General features: G+C 42.5%; 1 protein-coding gene and 1 pseudogene across 1 annotated transcript; one reads left to right on the top strand and one right to left on the bottom strand.

The window, feature by feature from the left end:
• Nucleotides 1-3,454: 3,454 nt before the first annotated feature.
• Nucleotides 3,455-4,637, bottom strand: LOC146643983 (galactose-specific lectin nattectin-like). Its single transcript, XM_085396169.1, has 2 exons — nt 4,550-4,637; nt 3,455-3,897 (listed from the first exon to the last, which is right to left on the bottom strand). The coding sequence occupies exons 1-2, from the start codon at nt 4,635-4,637 to the stop codon at nt 3,470-3,472; spliced, it is 516 nt and encodes a 171-aa protein (XP_085252295.1). The 3' UTR covers nt 3,455-3,469.
• A 4,192-nt stretch (nt 4,638-8,829) lies between these two features.
• Nucleotides 8,830-9,747, top strand: LOC146643982 (uncharacterized; annotated as a pseudogene).
• The last annotated feature ends 9,474 nt before the right edge of the window (nt 9,748-19,221 follow it).

Raw genomic sequence — 19,221 nt, 5'->3', positions numbered from 1 at the left:
AACATTTTGTTTTCTTTGTTGATTTTAAACATGCTATGAGACGTTTGTATTGCAGTTAAAATCAGAGATTAACTGTGACGTGTGTGAAATGTGACATGATATTCAAATGTAAACTATAAATGTACTTTTAGAAACAAAGGCAGTAGAGTTTTAAGCACATTTTAAAGCTAAAATACATTTTAGGAAAGTCTGACCTTATAGAAAAGGTCAGAGGTCCAAAGTAACGTGGTATTTAGAATCCCCACATATCATTTTCTCACTGTCTCTATCCTGTCAATACAAACAATGGCAGTATGAAACATAGTTTTAATAAAAAGGTCTATATAGAATTATTTCCACTTTGACCTCCAGATCAATCTATTAGGCTTCGTACGGGTGCTTGAAATCCTTGAAAATGCTTTAATATTAATACTATATTTTCAAGGTTTGTTAAGTGCTTGAATTTCAGATGTGGTGCTAAAAGGTGTTTGAAACTATAACTTTATTTAATTCACCACAAATAACTATCTGATTGAATAGTTTTCTTATCAGAAAGAGAAATAAAATGAGTTGACAACGCGGAGATTCCAGCAACACTTTAAAGTAATGAGAAACAACTTTATTACGTGACCAGCTCGTTCCGGCTTGTGGCCTTCATCAGGGTCATTGTAAAATGTGAAACCGTTTGTGTTTAAATAAAAGACAAGAAACTGAAATTTTTTCAAATGGACCAATCACACCTTCACAGATAAACCACCTGAACAATTGACATTTAAGAGGTGGTATTGGCTAATTGGTTAAGTCACAGTACAAATAGATTCTGGACACAAAAATGCAAATAAGTTAATATAAAAAATAAAAAAGATAAAAATAAAAAGTTAATATGAGTACAAGAACATTAAAAGAGGGAGACAATGCCAAAATCTAGTCAAAAACATACAAACACAAAAGGTACATTTCACAGAAACTCATTGATAGAAAAATCCTCATTCATGCCTCTCGGGTGTGAAGTCTTTAAACAAAATATCCAGAATGCTTCTCTTTTTATCTGATAAAATTAATATTACCACCTCTTTGACTGGGTTCAATGGCTTCAATGCCTATAATTTCATTCAAAATCTGTTTATCATGAGTGCCTACACATTAAACAACTTAAACATTATAAATGGCTTCAAGCTCACATTGAGGCCTGTGGGGCTCCATCCACCATTGAGGCAATAGACAAATCTATGTGTTTTCATATATGAATATTTCATACTTTAAGGCTGCCTGTTTATTTAAGGGAGATGAACAATACATTATAATTGTACATAAGATGATATTTCAAATAAATAGATTTTAGGTAGATAATTGTGTAAGTCTTATATGTTTAACTGAAACGAGTATGTGATCTGTTCAAAGCCTCTCCCAGTCAGTGCTGTTCTCCATGCCTGTCTTACTGTACACAGTGTTATTAGCATAAACACTTTAAAGGTGATAATTTAGGACTTCAACAATAATACAGACAGCATTATAGTTAAACATCTTACAGTTAGTTTTTATTATGAATGAACTTTAAAAAAACAAACAAACATCTGTCTCCTATTTTTTGAGTCACATAGTAAAGAAGCATCAATGTCTGATGAGAAGACTTATTAATTTGGCCTTACTGTGTATTATTGTGGTGTTTGGTGGAGTTTTGTTCTGTGGGATTGTTTTTTTTTCTCGAGCGGAGATGAATATCTGTAACAAGTTGATTTGTTCACATTTGCACAACTTAATTTTTAGGAGAAATGTGTGTTTTGAGTTTGTACACTATATTCATGCAAGACAACCTTTTCCTTTTGCAATATTTTATGTGGTGCATTTCTCTATGTTTTTACAAAAGGGGTACAAAGGACATTAAGGAAAAATGATGAAGCATATCTTGCCTTTGGCTTCACCTGCACAATGGTGGTGCTAAGTTAGGTTTCCACGACAGAATTAGTTTCCCCTGCGTCGGGAGCACACGCTGGGCTGTCCAAATCACGGATAAACAGTGTCCCACATTTTTGATTTTTTGTTCACAAACACTTCTTATAATGATTAACTCACCTGAAATTTTGGAGATGTTAGCTCTTTAAACTGCAAAGTTAAAGTGGGATACAAATAACATCAGGCTGATCCTGCCACAATTTGTACCCCAGTCCACATCACGGACAAACAGTACTTCATAAGGGGAGCAAAGGGACCTGAAGAACAATTTCTCTCTATTCCTTTTAATATGACACCTTAGTATGACACTGAGATATTTGATTTATTTACACTTTCCATCATAACTGATCAGATATACAGTGGGTAAAATACATATTTGAACACGTCACCAATTCTCTAAGTAATTATATTTGTAAAGGTGTTATTGACATGAAATTGTCACCAGATGTCCTCGTCTGCTCAGTTTTCCCCTGTGTCACTTGACATTTTTACACATAATTTATGGTTAATGTTTGATAATTAGCCTCTGTGTGGAAAAGCTGGGATAAGTGATTTAGGATAATGCCATGGTATTCCTTTTCTGTCAGCCAATCTAATCGAGCCACAGGTGTGGCTGTGTTTTTCCACAGTGTAGCTTTCCTTCACATTCATCAGGACCAGACTGAGCACACAGAGCCACAACCAGTGAGAAGAGGAAGACATTTTTATTGATGATTTAGGCCTTGATGTTTTCCTGGAGCTTGAACATTACTGAGAATATTGCAGAGACATGTTAACAGACTCTTTTATGGCTTTCAGAGAAGGGGTTCATGTCATTGGACAACAGCTAATGTTCATTATTATCTCAAGCTCGAAAGACTGTCAGTTCTCCCAGAGATGTGAGAAAACCTTAATTGAACATTTTTTTGATATATTCAATTTTATCAGTCTTATCAGTTGTTATTTACAGTTGTTGTTCCAAAAGGAACTGATTTGTGTTTCACCACATAAATCGGCTTTGCAAAGCATCAAAGTGTAATAAAATGTTATCATCTGTTTGTACACATCGTAGTTAAAAAAGTGCATTAATGTGTGTTTGGATAAAATAAACTACAACTGGACAACAAAAGGAGGAAGTATTTCTTTAGTGGTGACAATTAGTGAACTAATTTCATGGTTAACCATAACAAAGATGACAACGTGGCCTCTGTATGAGTGTTCTGATGTCAAAGCAAAAACAAATCACATAAATAAGTTATGGTGTATTTAACCCAGTGAAGATAAGATATGCACTGAAAACTATGAAAAAGTCCCTGTTACTGTTTTGTGAAAGTTGATAAGTGTCATTAGGCCAACAGCGTTGTACAGACAGGTCTGCGTGTGTGGATTCTTTACATTCTGTCATTCAATGGTTACATACATACAGAAACAGTAGGAATACTTTATCAATTTAAAGCACAGATCAACAAAACTGACATAAAAGTTTACATTGTTATCTTTTTTGTGGAATCCCCATACATGTCAACATACCATGCCATTGCTGAATTAGTAACTTGGATTAGTCTTTGCGTTTTAAACAAACAGATGAAAAACTGAGAGAACATGGGCAGTCATTCCACTTCTTATGTGAGCTAAAGTTGTTTGTAGCACAGTGCTCTTTTCCTGCATAGTTGCTTGGCTGGCCTGCATTCCAGTTAAAAAAGCGTACCACAGAGCCATCAGACCACATCCATCTGCCCTCTCTGTGAACATCACTGAGTCCAATCCAGGTGTCTCTCTGAGCAGGATCGAAGTTCCTGATCAGGGATCTGACAAAGTTCTCTTCCTCCATGTTGTGGATGGACACCAGGTTGGCTCCCTGTGACAAACAGTGGAACTCTGCATCAGACCAGCTCATCGGTGTAGCTACATACTTATAGCAGCGGCCGTTGAAGCTCCACCAGAACGGGGGACAGTTTCCATGCTGCAGCTTCACTGCTCGGTCATCTGAAAAAGACAGAAACAAGAAGAGGAAAAAGATCATGATTTGTTTTTTAGTAACAGAAGAAACCTGAAGAGACCTGGTGTCAGGCTGCTTTTCTGTATGTACTTCAGGGAATAGAAAGAAACATTACATATTAGCTTCTCTGCATCAGCTCCCTGCTAAATCCAGATTAAAATATAAAATCTTTCTCCTCACATACAAGGTATTAAATACTCTGTTCTGCTCTCAGACTGCTGGTTTACTTGTGGTTTTGAGGTAAAGTGTACTGGGAGGCAGAGCCTTCTACTTTAAGCCTCCTCTACTGTGGAACCAGCTCCAGTTTGGATTCAGGACACTAATCTTACTTTTAATATTAAGCTTTTCTTTTTGATGAGGCCTAAAGTTCCACCAGTCACAGCAAATGGCTGCTCCTGTCTGAGCCTGGTTCTGCTGGAGGTTTGAAATGTGGAACCAAATTAATGCATGTATCCCCAATTATACTAACACATATTTCTCCTGAGCAAAACGAAACAAGAAACATGATAAAGGTGCATTTAAAATCTATTATTTGCTAAATAATATTAAAAAGACAAAAACAAAAAAGAAAACCCCCACAAAAAATAAACTACAATGAGTAAATGAAGGAAAAGAGGAGCCAGAATGTGGGACAGTTACCAAGTTGTAGCTTCACTTCATTGTCATCAGAAGGAGACTCAGAAGGAGCACCCAGAGCCAGACCGAGCAGGAAGAGGAGCAAGATCATGTTGGAGCTTTAAGTCTCAAAGTGTGATGAGGAGCTGCTGAAGCTTCTTTGTACAGGATGTTCAGATTTCTGCAGAGAGGTGGAGCTGCTTTCTTTTATAGCTGCCTGAGAGGGTGTTTTCACTGATCACTGTGATATCATTGGCCAAATGGAACAAAACTCTCCACTGTAAACATCACTAACACCGGCCAGTAAACACCATCAGATTGTAAAGAAATTAATAATTGCTGAACAGCCACGTCCTCCTGGCAGACTCAGAAGAACGTGACTGTATTTGCTGTAATTCTGCATTTATGATGTTATCAAAGTCCTTTTCAGTATAATGATTAAACAAATATGGAAGGTCAGAGTTGTAACAGGAAGAGGAGCAAGATCATGTTGGAGCTTTAAGTCTCAAAGTGTGATGAGGAGCTGCTGAAGCTTCTTTGTACAGGATGTTCAGATTTCTGCAGAGAGTTGGTCCTGCTTTCTTTTATAGCTGCCTGAGAGGGTGTTTTCACCCCACTCTAAACAATAACACTAAAAATGAGCCAGAAAAATACATCAAATTCCAATGAACTGAGCTGATGTGTAATTTATGTTTATGGTACCACAAAGCTATATCAGCATAATGATTAATCAAACAGGGTGAATCAGATCTCTAACAGGAAGGACCAAATAGAAACTCCTGAGCTGCTCCAGTAAACAAAGACAGATTGAACTCTCCCTCTCAGAAGGATCCTCTCTATGTAGTCAACCCAGACAGAGATATGTGACTCTGCTATAGCAGCCAGTAAAGTTGAAGTAAATACACATTTTAAAATAAATTAAATAACATAATTTGGACCTTTGGTATATAGATGGATTTTTGAATACCATCCATCCATCCATTCGCTTCTGCTCATCCTTTTCAGGGTTGTGGGGGGCGCTGGAGCCTATCCCAGCTGTCATAGGGCGAGAGGCGGGGTACACCCTGGACAGGTCGCCAGTCTGTCACAGGGCTAACACACAGAGAGAGAGACAACCATTTGCACTCACATTCCCTCCTGCATTCACACTTATGGGCAATTTAGATTAGTCACTTAACCTATCCCCACAAACTGCATGATTTTTGAATACATGTGGTCTTTATCAAGCTTTTTGTGATCTCACAATGCTTTATATAGACATCAATGGATATCAATAAACTCATTTATTATTTGATTGCATATTGAATATCGCCTGACTGCCTCTGTGCAAGTATGCAAAAGGAGAGAGACAGAAATACTTACTTTTTACTCTACGCAGTAATTATAGTAATAGTAGTAAGTACACTAATAATGTTTTCATGCATTCAGATTGATACACACCTGTTGGATATGTGTGATATTTATCATGATATCAAACCAGCTGTTAAATCCTTGTCACAAAAGCTACATGTCATTAGAAAACTCTGGCATCATGACATTGAGCAGTTTATAAAAGTATTTTTGGTCACATCTTATTAATATTAATCTGAATAATTGCAGTACCAAAAAACAGACCTGAGCTACAACAGAGAGGATGATTAATGTAGCTTTGTTTTTGGCAACAACAATAATATCCAGTCAGCCTCCCCCCTCCTTATTTCATGTTTTGGTTTGGTCCAGGTGCACGTGCTCCCAGCTGATGCTGAGCCTAGAACTGGACCTCAGCAGGAGAAAGAGACAGTAGGATGGGTCCAGTATAAGTAAGCTCTGCTTTTCAAAAAAGAAAAGCAAAACAGCTGGAAATTAAACTCATAGTGAAGTCCATATGAATGAAACTGCTTGTCTTTCCTAGTGTTAGTTAGCTTACCTCATTTCTAACAAAAGCCTCAGGACAGACATATTATTTATTTATGAGATCATCGTTGAACTTTTAGTCTTTTTTTGTAAAACTGATTTAAGTGTGTTTTGGTAAAATTATCCACAACTCAAAGACATCACTTAACTACTTATTGACACGTGTTGAGCTCTGGCCTTTTCCAGAGAACTTCACTGTTTGTTTTTATGAGTATTTATTGATTTATTATATTATAAAATCACATCATCAGCAAAATGCTTAACAGAATAGGTTACTATACCAGGAAGAGGAAATAGAAGTGTGCGATCATTCTCAGTAAACAAATCCAAAACAAACCTTGTGCACACTTTTTATTGCAGTGAACACATATAAATGAAGTGATTGTGGCCGGCCTGTTCAGAGTCAATAAAAAAGAAAGACTGTCTATGTAACTGTAAGAGTTATACACTTAATCACTCTATACATGTCTAAATAAACAAGTGAACAATGAAGAAGAAACACTGCAACTAAGGCATGCAAGGCACGAGCAACTACAAAAAAGAAAATGTGATGCACAGACAAAAAAAGAAAAAGCAAAGGCCCCCCTTTTTACATAAAAATAAAGTAAAAGAAGCACATTTTAAAAATAGAGGAGAAAAAAAAGTACAATTAATCTTTAATTTTTGTTTTTACTTTGCCACTTTATTTACAGCTTGTACAAATGTTTAAATGCCCTTGTGTCTGTTACAATTTTTAAATAAACCAAACAAAACAAAAAGATTGCAGTAAATAGACTTTTAAACTAAAGCAGATCATAACCACTGCTGTGCCAGCTAGGCTGTCCTGCAGATATTTGACACTCATGTGGGGGGTTTGTGTCGCTTTCTACCCTAAAATGTGAAGTTCAGCCTTAAAACTTTCTTCATCTTCCAGCTTTCATCTTAACTCCCACCTTATTGGTTTAAGTTTTTTTAAATAACATTTCTGACAATGAAAATTGACAGTTGGAGGTGCATTTCTATCTTTTTATAGCCTTTCAGTGGTTTTATTTAAATTATTTTTAAAATGACATGTCTGACCGTGGTTTGTATAGACAGAGGTCTTTAGTGACTCTATGTTGGCCTCCTACTCATTTTGATGAGGCTTTACTGTTATAAAAAAAGGAGAGTGAAGAGCTCACATTTTAAGATCTGATCTAAAGGTTCCACTTTGCCAAGAAGGACCTTTATGATACAATAAAACTACAACAAAGTGCAGGTACTAGGGCAGTAGTATTTAGTTACCTGAAAACATTCCTACAATCAAATTTTAGATTGTAGTAACACACATTCATCTGCCTATAAGATTTAACTGCTCATTAACCGAGGGAACCAGAATACAGTTCAGGATCCTTCCAGCCCACTTTAACCGCTGGTCATATTTAACATAAGCTTGAAAAACAGTCAAACTTCTTCTTTGGATGTTACCTTTACAGGCTGTGGCTGTAGACACTCACTGCTGTACCTCTCTCCTCACCTCCTCAGTGATATTATTCTGTGTGTGTTTTTTAGGATGAAGCCAAACTATAGATCTTAACTACATTAGAGTTTTTTCTGGTAACGATAAAGGTAGATGTGAATAATCTCCATTTGTCTCCTTTTGTAATACTTAGTGTTTATTAAATACTACTCATGAAATGTGATTACTGATGTTGCAGACATGTGTCTCGTAACCCCAGAGATACACAATGGAGGCACTGATCATGAGTTTTTATTTATAGCTTTTCAGTTCTTTTACTTTAGAGCAGTTTTAACTATTTATTTGTTCACCTAAAACAGTCTTTGCTTTCATGAATTTTGACATTGAAACGATGAGTAAATATTCCCTTTGAATGCAGCTTCCAGTGGTGTCACGGTTCTGGGTCAGTTTGACCCAGTATTTTGAGTTGTTATGTTTTTGGTGTGTTTTTGCATTTTGGATTCTTTTCTTATTATGATGATAATGATGATTATGACTCTATGTTTCCGTTATTCTTGTTTAGGGATTAGTTCGTAAGTTTTTGTGTTCTCATGTTTATTGCAGGTTTAGTTCAGTGTCTAGTCTGTCTCTCTGTGTCGTGTCTGCGTGTTTGTTTAGTGGTGTCTTGTTTCCTGTTTTACTCTGAAGGTTCATGTTCCCATCTTATGTCAGTGTTTCTAGCTTTGTTCCCCCTGTCTCATTAGGTCTTATTCCTCCCAGCTGTGTTCCCCTGTTGTCTCTAATTCCTTGATGACTTCCTCAGTGTATTTAAGCCCAGTGTGTCTTTGTGTCAGTGTCAGATTGTCTGTTATCCTCACCTCGTATTTTCGTAGTTTCCCTTATTGTGACACTGTGTTTCATGGCCTGCTTAGTTACTCTGTGTTTATAGTTTTTTCCATAGTTCCTTCACAGAGTGTCTTAGCCTTTTTAGTTTACACAGTGTTCTCTGTCTTCTTAGTTTTCCCAGTTTCCGTGTTTCCCTAGTGTTTTTGTTATGCCTTCAGCCACAATAAAGGCTTGCCTTATTTTGGAAACCTAGTTCTGTCTCCACTGTGTCTGCTCTTGGGTCTACCTCATTCTTCACACCGGCGCACCCCGCTGTGACAGTACGATCTGACTATGTCAGACCCAGCGGACAGTCCGGACGAGATTGGGGAGGAGCTGCAACGGATCAGTCGGCTCATGACGCGCATCTGTGGGTGCACGGACCCCAGAGTGGTGTCCACTGGGTTGGAGGCCATTGACGCCATCCTTCAGAAGGCGCCACAGCTCCGGCAGTTTCCCCAGCTTTTTGAGGTGTTCGACTCTCTGGCCCCCCTGAAGGAGGAGCTTCGCGCCCGCGCGCTGGCCCAGAGGGTGTTAAACGCCGCCTCCGCACCTACGACTCAGACTCGTAAACGGTTGTCGTTGTCGTCGCCGCTGCCTCGCGAGCCGGAGGCAGTCAGAGTAGGGACTCTGAGGCTCACCGCTGCACCGCCATCGACTCACAGTTCGTCTCCGCCACTGTCAAGCTGCACAGCCCAGCGCACCAAGATGGTGGAGGCCACAGATTTCGACGACGATGAGTGACAGCAGGTATTGCTAGCTTTACGGGAGGACGAGCTTCGTTGGAAGCCCTGGCTCATTTCGGAGGAGGAACTCACAACTGTTGCACCGCCTCGGACCAGCCGCTCGCCCTCTCCACCCCGCTCGGACTTTACTTCACCTGCCTCTTTTCTGGCAAGGATGTGGGCGGACAACGAGGAGATCGCTGCCACATCACCCTCTGCTTCGGTGGCTTCAGCATCCATCCTTCCAGAAAGAACCGGCGTCAGCGCCGCCGTCGCACCGCGCTACCCCCGGGGGTGAGTGACTGTGTGTCTGCGTCTCATAATCCTTTTATAGAGAGGAGCGAGATGTGCATTGATTCGCCGGGGCCGGAAACTATGACTGAATCGTGTTCTGAGACTGACAGTACAGTGTTTAGTTGTTTAGAAAGACCTACTACGGAAATCATGGAGTCCGGCCTCTGTGAGCGGCAGCAAGCAGCTTGCACCCACGTAGAGGAGGAGCTCCGGGGAAAGCCGTGGCTCACCCCCGATTGTCAGCACATCTTTCGGGGAACACGCCTGGCTCTCGGGGGCCCTCGGAGCTGCCAGGGTCTGCCACCCCTCACTTCCCCAACAGCCAATGCTTCAGCCTCAGTGGTTTCTTCAAAGAAGAGGCGACATCCACGTCGCCGCAGCAGCTGGAGGTTGGTGGAACTCTCGTTTCCTCTCGGACTCCGTTAATAATAGAGGTTAGTGACAATCTTTCGCCTCAAAGTCTTCCTAAGTTGCTGGAATGTGACTGTCATGAAGGGTTCGCAGACGCTCCAGAGATAAAGACAATTTCTACATGTGCTGGAGGAGCGATATCGACCCAGTGCTCCTCAACACCACCCATTCTCTTAATAAACGATGAAAGTATTGATCACGAGCTCATGTTTGGTGTGAAGGGTGGTGATATAACCTCTGGTCATGAGCGGTGTGACTTAAATAATGACACCCTGTCTGTACCCGGTGATCAACTTGACTGTTCCTCAGCTCATTCATCTTGTGACTCTACTACTTGCTATGAATTGTGTAAGACCAAATTATTAGGTAAACCAGAGGAGAACAATTCAAAGCAACCTCTGAGTGATGCTCTCACTCCTGTACTCAACAAGCACAATTCACCTGAGTTTTGTGTTCCAGGTCAAGAGAACAGTAATGGGAATGTGGTTTATGTTCTGAACTCTAAAAGTGAATTGTGCCCCCCAGAAGAAGATGGGGGACACATGTCTGAACCATGTAGCTCCAGCACCCCTCAGGGCGCAGTGAATGCTGAGGCTGAGATCTGGGCCTCCGATACTGTCTCTAATGATCATGTTTTACCTTCAGTTTGTGTAAATTTGGAATCATGTTCTTTTGTTTCTAAATCATTTCAGGATGGGGTGTTGGTTGGGAGTGCTACTGATATAGTAAGCTCACAGTCTGCACCACCACTGGCAGCCACAGCTCTATTAGACTGTGTTAGCTGCACCTCCATTCATAGATGACTCAGAGTCTCTGTCTAAGTCAGCTTCTGGTGGGGGGCTAGCTGGGGAATGCAGGCCTGAGACTGCCAAATACCAGGCCGAGCCGCATGATTCCTGTCAGTCAGAGCGTAATGAGGCTTCAATCCCCTCTGACAGCGTCACTTTTGATTTGTTTGTGCCTAATGTGGTCTCTGCTAAAGCTAATGGCTCTGTCAAACCAATCACAGAAGAGTTTATTCAGACTCTTGGCGTTAACCTAGTGCCAGCCATCCCATCAGAAGTAAGTGTAACTGCAGTATGTGTAAGCACAGACTCTGATCAGGTTACAAGTCCACCACATGACTGCAAAATGAACGTGAATGAGTCTTCTTTAACCAGTTGTGCCGACTTAATGGATGTCCAGGAACCTAGCCATGAACTGATTAATCATGTTTCTATGAACGGTTCAGTTATACATGCAGCTCATGTGGTCGAACTAGCCCCTTTGGTGACTGAAACCCTGTCACAGGTGGAGACTGTCACAGGAAGACAACGTGACGTTTCTTCAGAGGAAATGAACTGTACTGAGAGCCTTGGGGGTCCAACTTTCGAACAGGGTTTTTCCATAACAGTTAACTTGCTTGCTAAGAATGGCGAAACTTCCGCTAGAGCTGATGCAGAGACTGTTACTGATTCTGGGCAATATTATGGGGTAGATGCTGCCTGTGTGTCCAAGATTAATCTATGTAATTCTGGTGAGGGTGAGGCAGCCAATCTGAGTTTGTGTTTTTCTGCTTCTGAGTTAAAAGAACCAAAGACTGAGACTAAAGACTCTGTCTTTATGTTTGTGAAGGAAAATGAAAATGTGAATTTGGACAAGACCTCTGAAAGGAACACACACATAGTACTTGGCTGTGACACCACTTTTTCTCAGACTGCCATGGACATTTCTGTTCTGGGTTCTGAACCACACGGTGAACAAATGAATAATGTTTTCAGGGGCGATCTGGTGGGAAATGAATTGTGTGATGTTACATTAAATTTCCCAGAGAGTCAGCGGCATCTTTCTTCTGCCAGAGTAACGGCTCAGCCCCCTGTTCAGCTCTGTTTTGCCAGGGGTCTCCATAACTGCTCATCCTGCATCTGTAGCTGGATGCCTGGGTGTGCCACCTCGGCACCTTGCAGCACCCCCGCTGCTTCATGCCTTGTCAGCTGGAGGGCCCGAGGAGCCCATCCAGCCACCACCTGCTCTACCACCTGCGACTCCTGAAGGATATAAAAAAAACAACAACAGCAATAGAATAATATTAAACACAAAGTGAACCCGTCTTCCTTCATTAAATAGGTTCTTTTAGATGTTAAGGAGGAATTGACTTAACCAGGCTGGCGGAGAATGAAGACAACCGGACACCTGCAGCAGATGGGGAATCAGTGAACTTTTATTGAGACAGAGACAACCTCTCAACACAGCTCACATCAGGAGATTCCCAATATTTGCTGTGAGGATGGGTATATATTCTCTAAAACTTACAGGAGGGGGTTGTGAGGAAAGTGCTGCATTAGCAGAAAAACAACTCCATAAAAGGAAAGCGGCCTTGGGTGTTCTAGTCTCTTCGCTTGCAGATATCTTCCACCTGCAGGATGAGGCGATCGCTTCTTATCGCTCTCAAGGCCAAAGTCGTGAGCACACTTTTTTATTACACAGTTGCACAGTAACTTTAAAGCTGAACAATATTTAAAGCTGAATAATGTTTGATCAAATTATATTTTCTTCAAATCCCCCTTTTGACCCATCTTAAATGGGTCAACACACAAAAATAAGTAACATTCAAAGGAACACAGAGACGTGTCGAAGCCTGGCTCGAAAAACTCCTCGGGTCTTATCATTTGTCTTTATCTGTCATTGCAGATGAGGAGAAAAGAGTCCAGGCACCACCCTGCCCAGGGGTCGGCTGCAAGCAGTCTCGGTTCCCGACGAAAGCAGTAACAGCTGTCCTGCACACAAGGAATACAACGAGTCAGTGCAACCAGGGTAGTGACACAAAATTAACAGTTCCTGTAACTCAGCAACCAAAAAGCACAAGTAATGATAAAAATGTGGAGAGTACAGAGTATACTATAATAATGAAAGATATAAACGTGAAAATGTGAAAGAATAAATCAACCGTAAAATAAACCCAGAACGGTAACTGCTAAGGACATTCAAAAGTGAATATGGTAAAACGTGAGGAAGGGGTGTGGAAAAAAAACAATTTATATCCAGTGGTGGGAGTACACATTCGCTCAGGCTTAAGTCCGGAGACCCTGAGAACATCGCTTAACCCTCACAACCCGACCAGACACAGTTCAACCAGATATATCCTTCAAGAGGAAGTGGGTGAGGGAAACAATTAATAACAAACCTAATACAAAACACCACAGAGAAACAACCATTTTAGAAGAATTTAAACAAGAGAAAGACGATAATGGTCGTCACCCTCACGATCAGAGTTTTCATCATCCGTTGGCGAGGAGGTGGGAAGTTGACTAGCCAATAAAGGCATCTGCCGGGCGAGATCCTTATCCTCAGGAGTGAGAGCTGTAACAATCAGTCTCTGGAAGAGGGATCGAATGCATGGAATACAACAGCAACCGCAGGTGACTAGGATAGCAACAAAAACTGAGATGGAAACTAGGATGGAAGCTACAAGGGCCTTATATTTGCCAAACATGTTAAGCCAAGAGTCCCACATGGCAGTATCAACGCCCGAGTGTTCCTTCATTTTAACAGTAAGAGCTGTGAGACCAGTAATAGCTTTAGTGAGGGAACCATCAGGAGCTGTGTTATTGGGGATATAGGTACAGCACTCCTGACCAAAAAGGCTGCAGACTCCGCCTTTTTCTGCGAGGAGAAAATCCGTTGCGACCCTGTTTTGGAAAGCCATTAGGGAAGTGGCAGATAACTGTGCATGCACAGCTTCAAAACCATCTCGAGTGTAATTAGCCAACAGTTGCACATTAAAGTGAATGTAGTTAATTCTGTCTACATTCGCATTTATTTCAACCATCCAAAGTATCGAGGCCCATCCTGCTTTAACCTGGTCTCGCAGTTTATATTCATCGGGGACCCCACGGGGTATACCTACAGCATCAATATAGGTTGGATTATGAGCTGAACCTGGGATTAGAGAACGTTTAGAGCGGCGTTCAGAGGAGGATGGGAGGCCAACTTCGTGTACTTCTATAGAGAGATCTACTGGAGTGACTAAAACAGGTAAAATAAGAGTTATGAGAGCGCAAAGACCTGACGCATCCCGAGGGAAACCATCATATAACTTGTTATTGCCACACCACCACCACAAATCAGCCCTAGCCGTAGGTCGGAAGTTTGGTTTCATAACCGTCCTCTCAGTGCACCAAGAAGAGTTCAAGCTACCTAGTTTTACTGCATTGCCAGTCAGGTTAATACAAGTGAAATTGTTCACAGCTACATCTGAAGAAAAGAAAGGTGGTTTATTAGAGACCGAGCGTTGAGTTTTAGGAAAGTGGTTTTCCAGATATGAGCAATGACCTCGTTTTGTATTGTTCATAAGATGCAGGAGGCATGCACTATTGACTGGCGCCGGTACAACTCTTAAAGTGGGGCGGGCTCCCATACCAACTATGCAGTCGGAAGCCGTCTTGTCAGCAGCTTGTTCAGCTAGTAGTAACCAGTTGTTTGTTGCTCCAGAAATACCGGTTAGAATTTGGAAGAGGTCATCTTTAGACATTTTATTTGTGTCTACAATGCGTATTCGGCCGTTTCTCCCCCCGTTTGTATATGTCACCGGAGGGCCATTAAAGGTGGGGTTATCATCTTTAACTACAGAGCTTGGAGCTGCACCAACGCTAGGGCATATTTCCATTTGCCAATACAGGGCGGTGCGATCAGTCCAAGGGGCAAGTATAAATTGTTGACAGGAGGTCAAGGCCAGATCCTTTAGGGTAAAAATTAAGCCTGAAAGATCCGGTTTTTTTTGCTATTCTGAGCATATTTTGGTTTCTCCAGTGCAAAGCCTGACCCCTAGAGTGCTTGGACCAATCGAGGTCCGTTTCTGACACTAAACTGGACCACTTCCACTGATGCCAACCTCCCAGGGTTATATACCACACTGAGGAGGAGAGATGTACTGCAAGGTTAAAAAGATCCCCCCCTTGGTCTTTGGTGACGGGAGTGACTGGGAAGCTAGCGAAATCTATTTCAACTACCCAACTTTTATTGTTGGGGACACAGAGAGTAATCATTCTAGTCGTACTTGGGGTACAGGAGGTAACCGTGTCTCGTTTCTTTCTAACTCGATCGGGCGTGGGCAAAACTGGAGAGGAAGTGGTGGGCAAGACCCTAGGGGCTACATTTGTCAGATTGGGACTGTCAGAAGGGGGCGAAGCTTTTGAACTTGAAGGTGTCAGAAGTGTCGGGGGCCCTTCACAGATCAGGATTATGCCAATGGGAATGAGACCCAGGGCCAGGAAGCAAACAAAGACGCAACATCTTTGCCTGCCTGTCATTTCAGGGGGAAAGGGCCAAGACATGTTTACTTAGCTTGTATGTCTTCTAATACAGGATGATGGGGCACAGAAAGGTGGTCCAGTTCCCCCCACCTCGCCAAGGGCGTGTTCTAGGAGTTAAAGAGCAACAAAAAGTATCAGTGACACAACTTTAAATGAGCTTTCAGCGGTTAAAACTATTGCAATGTAAAATGTAAATCTTAAAAACTCAAGCCAATATAAAAGCAAAGTCATAAAAGATGTTAAAAATAGAAAAATAAAAATGTTTAGTTCAGTATGAAGAACACCCCCTTTTGTAACCAGCCGGCTTGTAGGTTGAGTTTTGGCTCCCTCAAGTGGTTGGTGATGCTGTTGCAGCTCCTTCTGACAGGTCCTTCTGCACCTCTCTCAAGGTTCTTCCTGGTTCGGTGGCAGCAGCGCACTGTGTGTAATGAAACCAGGTGTCACCTTTCCCTTCGAGCCTGACAGCGTGGGAGGTCCGCTCTGTTATGCGGTAAGGGCCTGTCCAGCGAGGCTCAGCCCACTTTCTCTTTGTGACTTTCAGGAGGACGTAGTCCATTCCAGGTGTAGCCGCCTCTTTCAGCTCTTGCTGGTTTCTTTCAGCGACCTGTGAGGAATACTGGGCAACAAAACTGCGGAGCATGTTATAATATGTCCTCGGATCGAGGTCTGAATCAGCTTCATCCGACATTAACAGGCGAGAGGAGGGGCCAGGAAAAGGCCTGCCATGCTCCAACTCAAATGGAGTGTAACCAGAGGTTTGATTTACTGAGCATCTTATGGACATTAATGCAAGAGGCAATGCCTTAACCCAATCTAATTTGGTCTGTGCACAGATTTTAGCCAATTTAGTTTTTAGAGTTTGATTCATCCTTTCCACTTTCCCCTGGGACTGGGGGTGGTAAACTGAGCCAAACTTATGTTTCAAACCTAATGCGGCTTCAACCCTCTGCAGATCGTGGTTCCTGAAATGTGAACCATTGTCCGACCTTATGACCTCGGGAAACCCATGCTGTGGTATATAATGATTAATCAGACACTTCACCACAGTTCTACTGTTTTCACTTGCTGTCGGCCAGGCTTCTGGCCAACCTGAAAATGCATCCACAGCCACCAGCAGGTACCTGTAACTACCTACTCTGTCCACCATGTCTGTGTAATCAATGATTATTTCTTTCCCTGGGCAAAGTGGGATGGGGAAGTACCCTGCTATTGGCTTGAAGGCGGGCTTGATTCCAAATTGGTTGCACTCCTTACAGGTTTTAACCATGTATTTTGTCATGTCTTTTAGATAAGGGTGCCACCAGGCAGCTAAGTTCCTCATCATTTGTGCAGGTCCCACATGCCCCACTCCATGTGCCTCTTCCATTGCTGTCTGTCTGACCCCTGGCGGTAGAATGGGCCTTCCATCTGGGCCACGCCACACATCTGTGTTTGTGGCCCCTCTTGTTACCCATAATGATTTTTCCTGGGGGCTGGCTTTGTCCTGTAACTCTCTGATTGTGGCTAGGCCTAGTTGTATGGGTGGTCTTTCTGGAGGGGGTGTGGCTTCTGGGTCCATTACCATAATCAGGGAGGGTAAGTAACCAGCTGTCTGCTTCGCTACTAAGTCGGCCTGTTTGTTACCTAATGCCACTAAGTCCAATCCGGCACTGTGTCCTTTGCATTTTACCACTGCCACCTTAACAGGTAACAACAGTGCTTCCGCTAATTCCCTCATTTCTATCTCATGTTTAATAGGCTTTCCGCTGGCTGTCAAAAAACCAGCTCTTAGCCACTGCTTGAGCTCCACATGCACTGCTCCCACAGCATAAGCTGAATCACTGTATATATTCACTTTCTGTCCCTTTCCCATCCTTAAGGCTTCAATCACCGCTCTCAGTTCAGCTCTCTGTGCAGACTGTTGTCCTGTCAACTGCTCTGCTTTCACTGTTTTCCATCTCATGTCTGTCTGTTCCACTATTGCCCATGCAGCCTTCAACATTCCACTTTCAGTTCTGAAACAACATCCATCTGTGAACCAATCTTTTTCTGCATCCATTAGAGGTTCTGCCTGCAAATCTGGCCTGATTTTCTCCTGTACCTGCACAACCTCTTCACACATATGTGGTTCCCCCGATCCCATGTGATCAGCCATGTTTATGCCTTCATGTGAGTAGGTGATGTGTGGTGCTTCCAAAATGGTACTGAGGCGTCTCTGCCTGAGTGAAGTGAGTGTGAAGGCCTGTGAGGAGACGTAGGCCACCACACTGTGTGATGTCAAAATTTTTAGTGGGTGGTTCATCACTATGTGTGCTGTTTTCTGAATGATTTTTGCAAGTCCAGAAACGTGTTGTGTGCACGGTGGGTGGCGTTTTTCAGTGTTGTCAAGCATTACGCTTACATATGTCAACACTTTTCTCTCTCCCCCTTTTTTCTGGAACAGGATACCATTGATATGGGTTCCAGTTCCAGAAACATCAAGATGAAAAGGCAAAGCATAATCTGGCACAGCAAGGTCAGAGGCGACAGAAAGCTGTTGTTTTAACTTTATAAACGCCTGTTCTGTTTCTGTAGTCCATGACAGGGGAGCAGACAGGTTTCTCATGCCTTGTTCATTTACCAAAGCGCGCAAAGGGGAAGTAAGGCCAACATAGTCTGGGACATAGGTCCTGCTGTAACCAGTCAGGCCCAAAAATGACAACATGTCTTTTACAGTTAGAGGTTTTGGATGGTGCAAAATGGAGTTCCTGTGTTCTGGGGACAAGGAAATACCGGACTGTGAGACCATGCGGCCTAGAAAAGAAACCTGTTTTCTTGCAATCTGTAGTTTGTTTTTGCTCACTTTAAAACCTGTGTTGGCCAGGTGGTGAAGTACCACTCTGGTGGCCTCCAAACAGATGTCAGCCGTGGGGGCAGACAGCAAAAGGTCATCCACATATTGTATTAACATACAGTCAGATGGTAGTGGGCTGGTTTGTAAAAGTTCTTTCAAACACTGATTAAACAGTCCTGGGGAGAGGGCAAATCCCTGTGGTAAGCGAGTGTAACGCCATTGTCGGCCTCTAAATGTAAATGAGAAAATGTCACGCAGTGACTCACGAAGTGGGAGGCAGAAAAAGGCATTAGCCAAGTCAATGCAGGTGAACCAGGCATGAGATGGTGGGAGGTTGGTCAAGGCAACATAAGGATTAGGCACAGGCAAAGTAGGAGTGCCAAGTAAGGCATTAATCCTTCTCAAATCATGTGCCATTCTGAACTTCCCCGTGCCTTTTTTCTCAACAGGTATGATGGGCGTGTTCCACTTAGAGCAGGAGGGCTCCAGGACACCGGCAGTGACCAAACCAGAAATTGTTTCTGCAATCCCAGCCTCAGCCTCCGGTCTGTGTGGGTACTGAGGCTGCCACAAAGGGGTAGCAGATGACAGTTGAAAAGAGACTGGCTCCACATCAACTAAACCTACATCTGTGGGTCCATGGGACCACAAACAATCTGGAAGAGAGTCGAGTAAAGGCGCAGCATCACAGTGGTCTGTGTGTTCTCTGCCATGTGACCCGCTGACCACTCTATGTTGCAGTGTTGAGGAATTAAAGCAATCATTTAAAATTTGGTATGTCTTGGTAGATGGAGAAAACAAAACCTGTGGGAGTTTTGTAGGTGTCCAGTCAGTGGCCGCAAGGGAACGTTTAACCATTCCACCCAGCTCCTTAGCCTGGTGTCCAGGATGTAAGGCCAGTGACACATGGGGAGCTGCCTCATCAGACATCATGTACCACTGTAATTGATCTGTTGTAAAAGTAACCG

This window comes from Rhamphochromis longiceps, linkage group LG22, assembly GCF_057381845.1.
Source record: "Rhamphochromis longiceps isolate RC_006_pf linkage group LG22, R_longiceps_female_GT1.1, whole genome shotgun sequence".
NCBI classification, from domain to species: domain Eukaryota; kingdom Metazoa; phylum Chordata; class Actinopteri; order Cichliformes; family Cichlidae; genus Rhamphochromis; species Rhamphochromis longiceps.
This window is presented reverse-complemented; position numbering and strand designations above follow the sequence as displayed.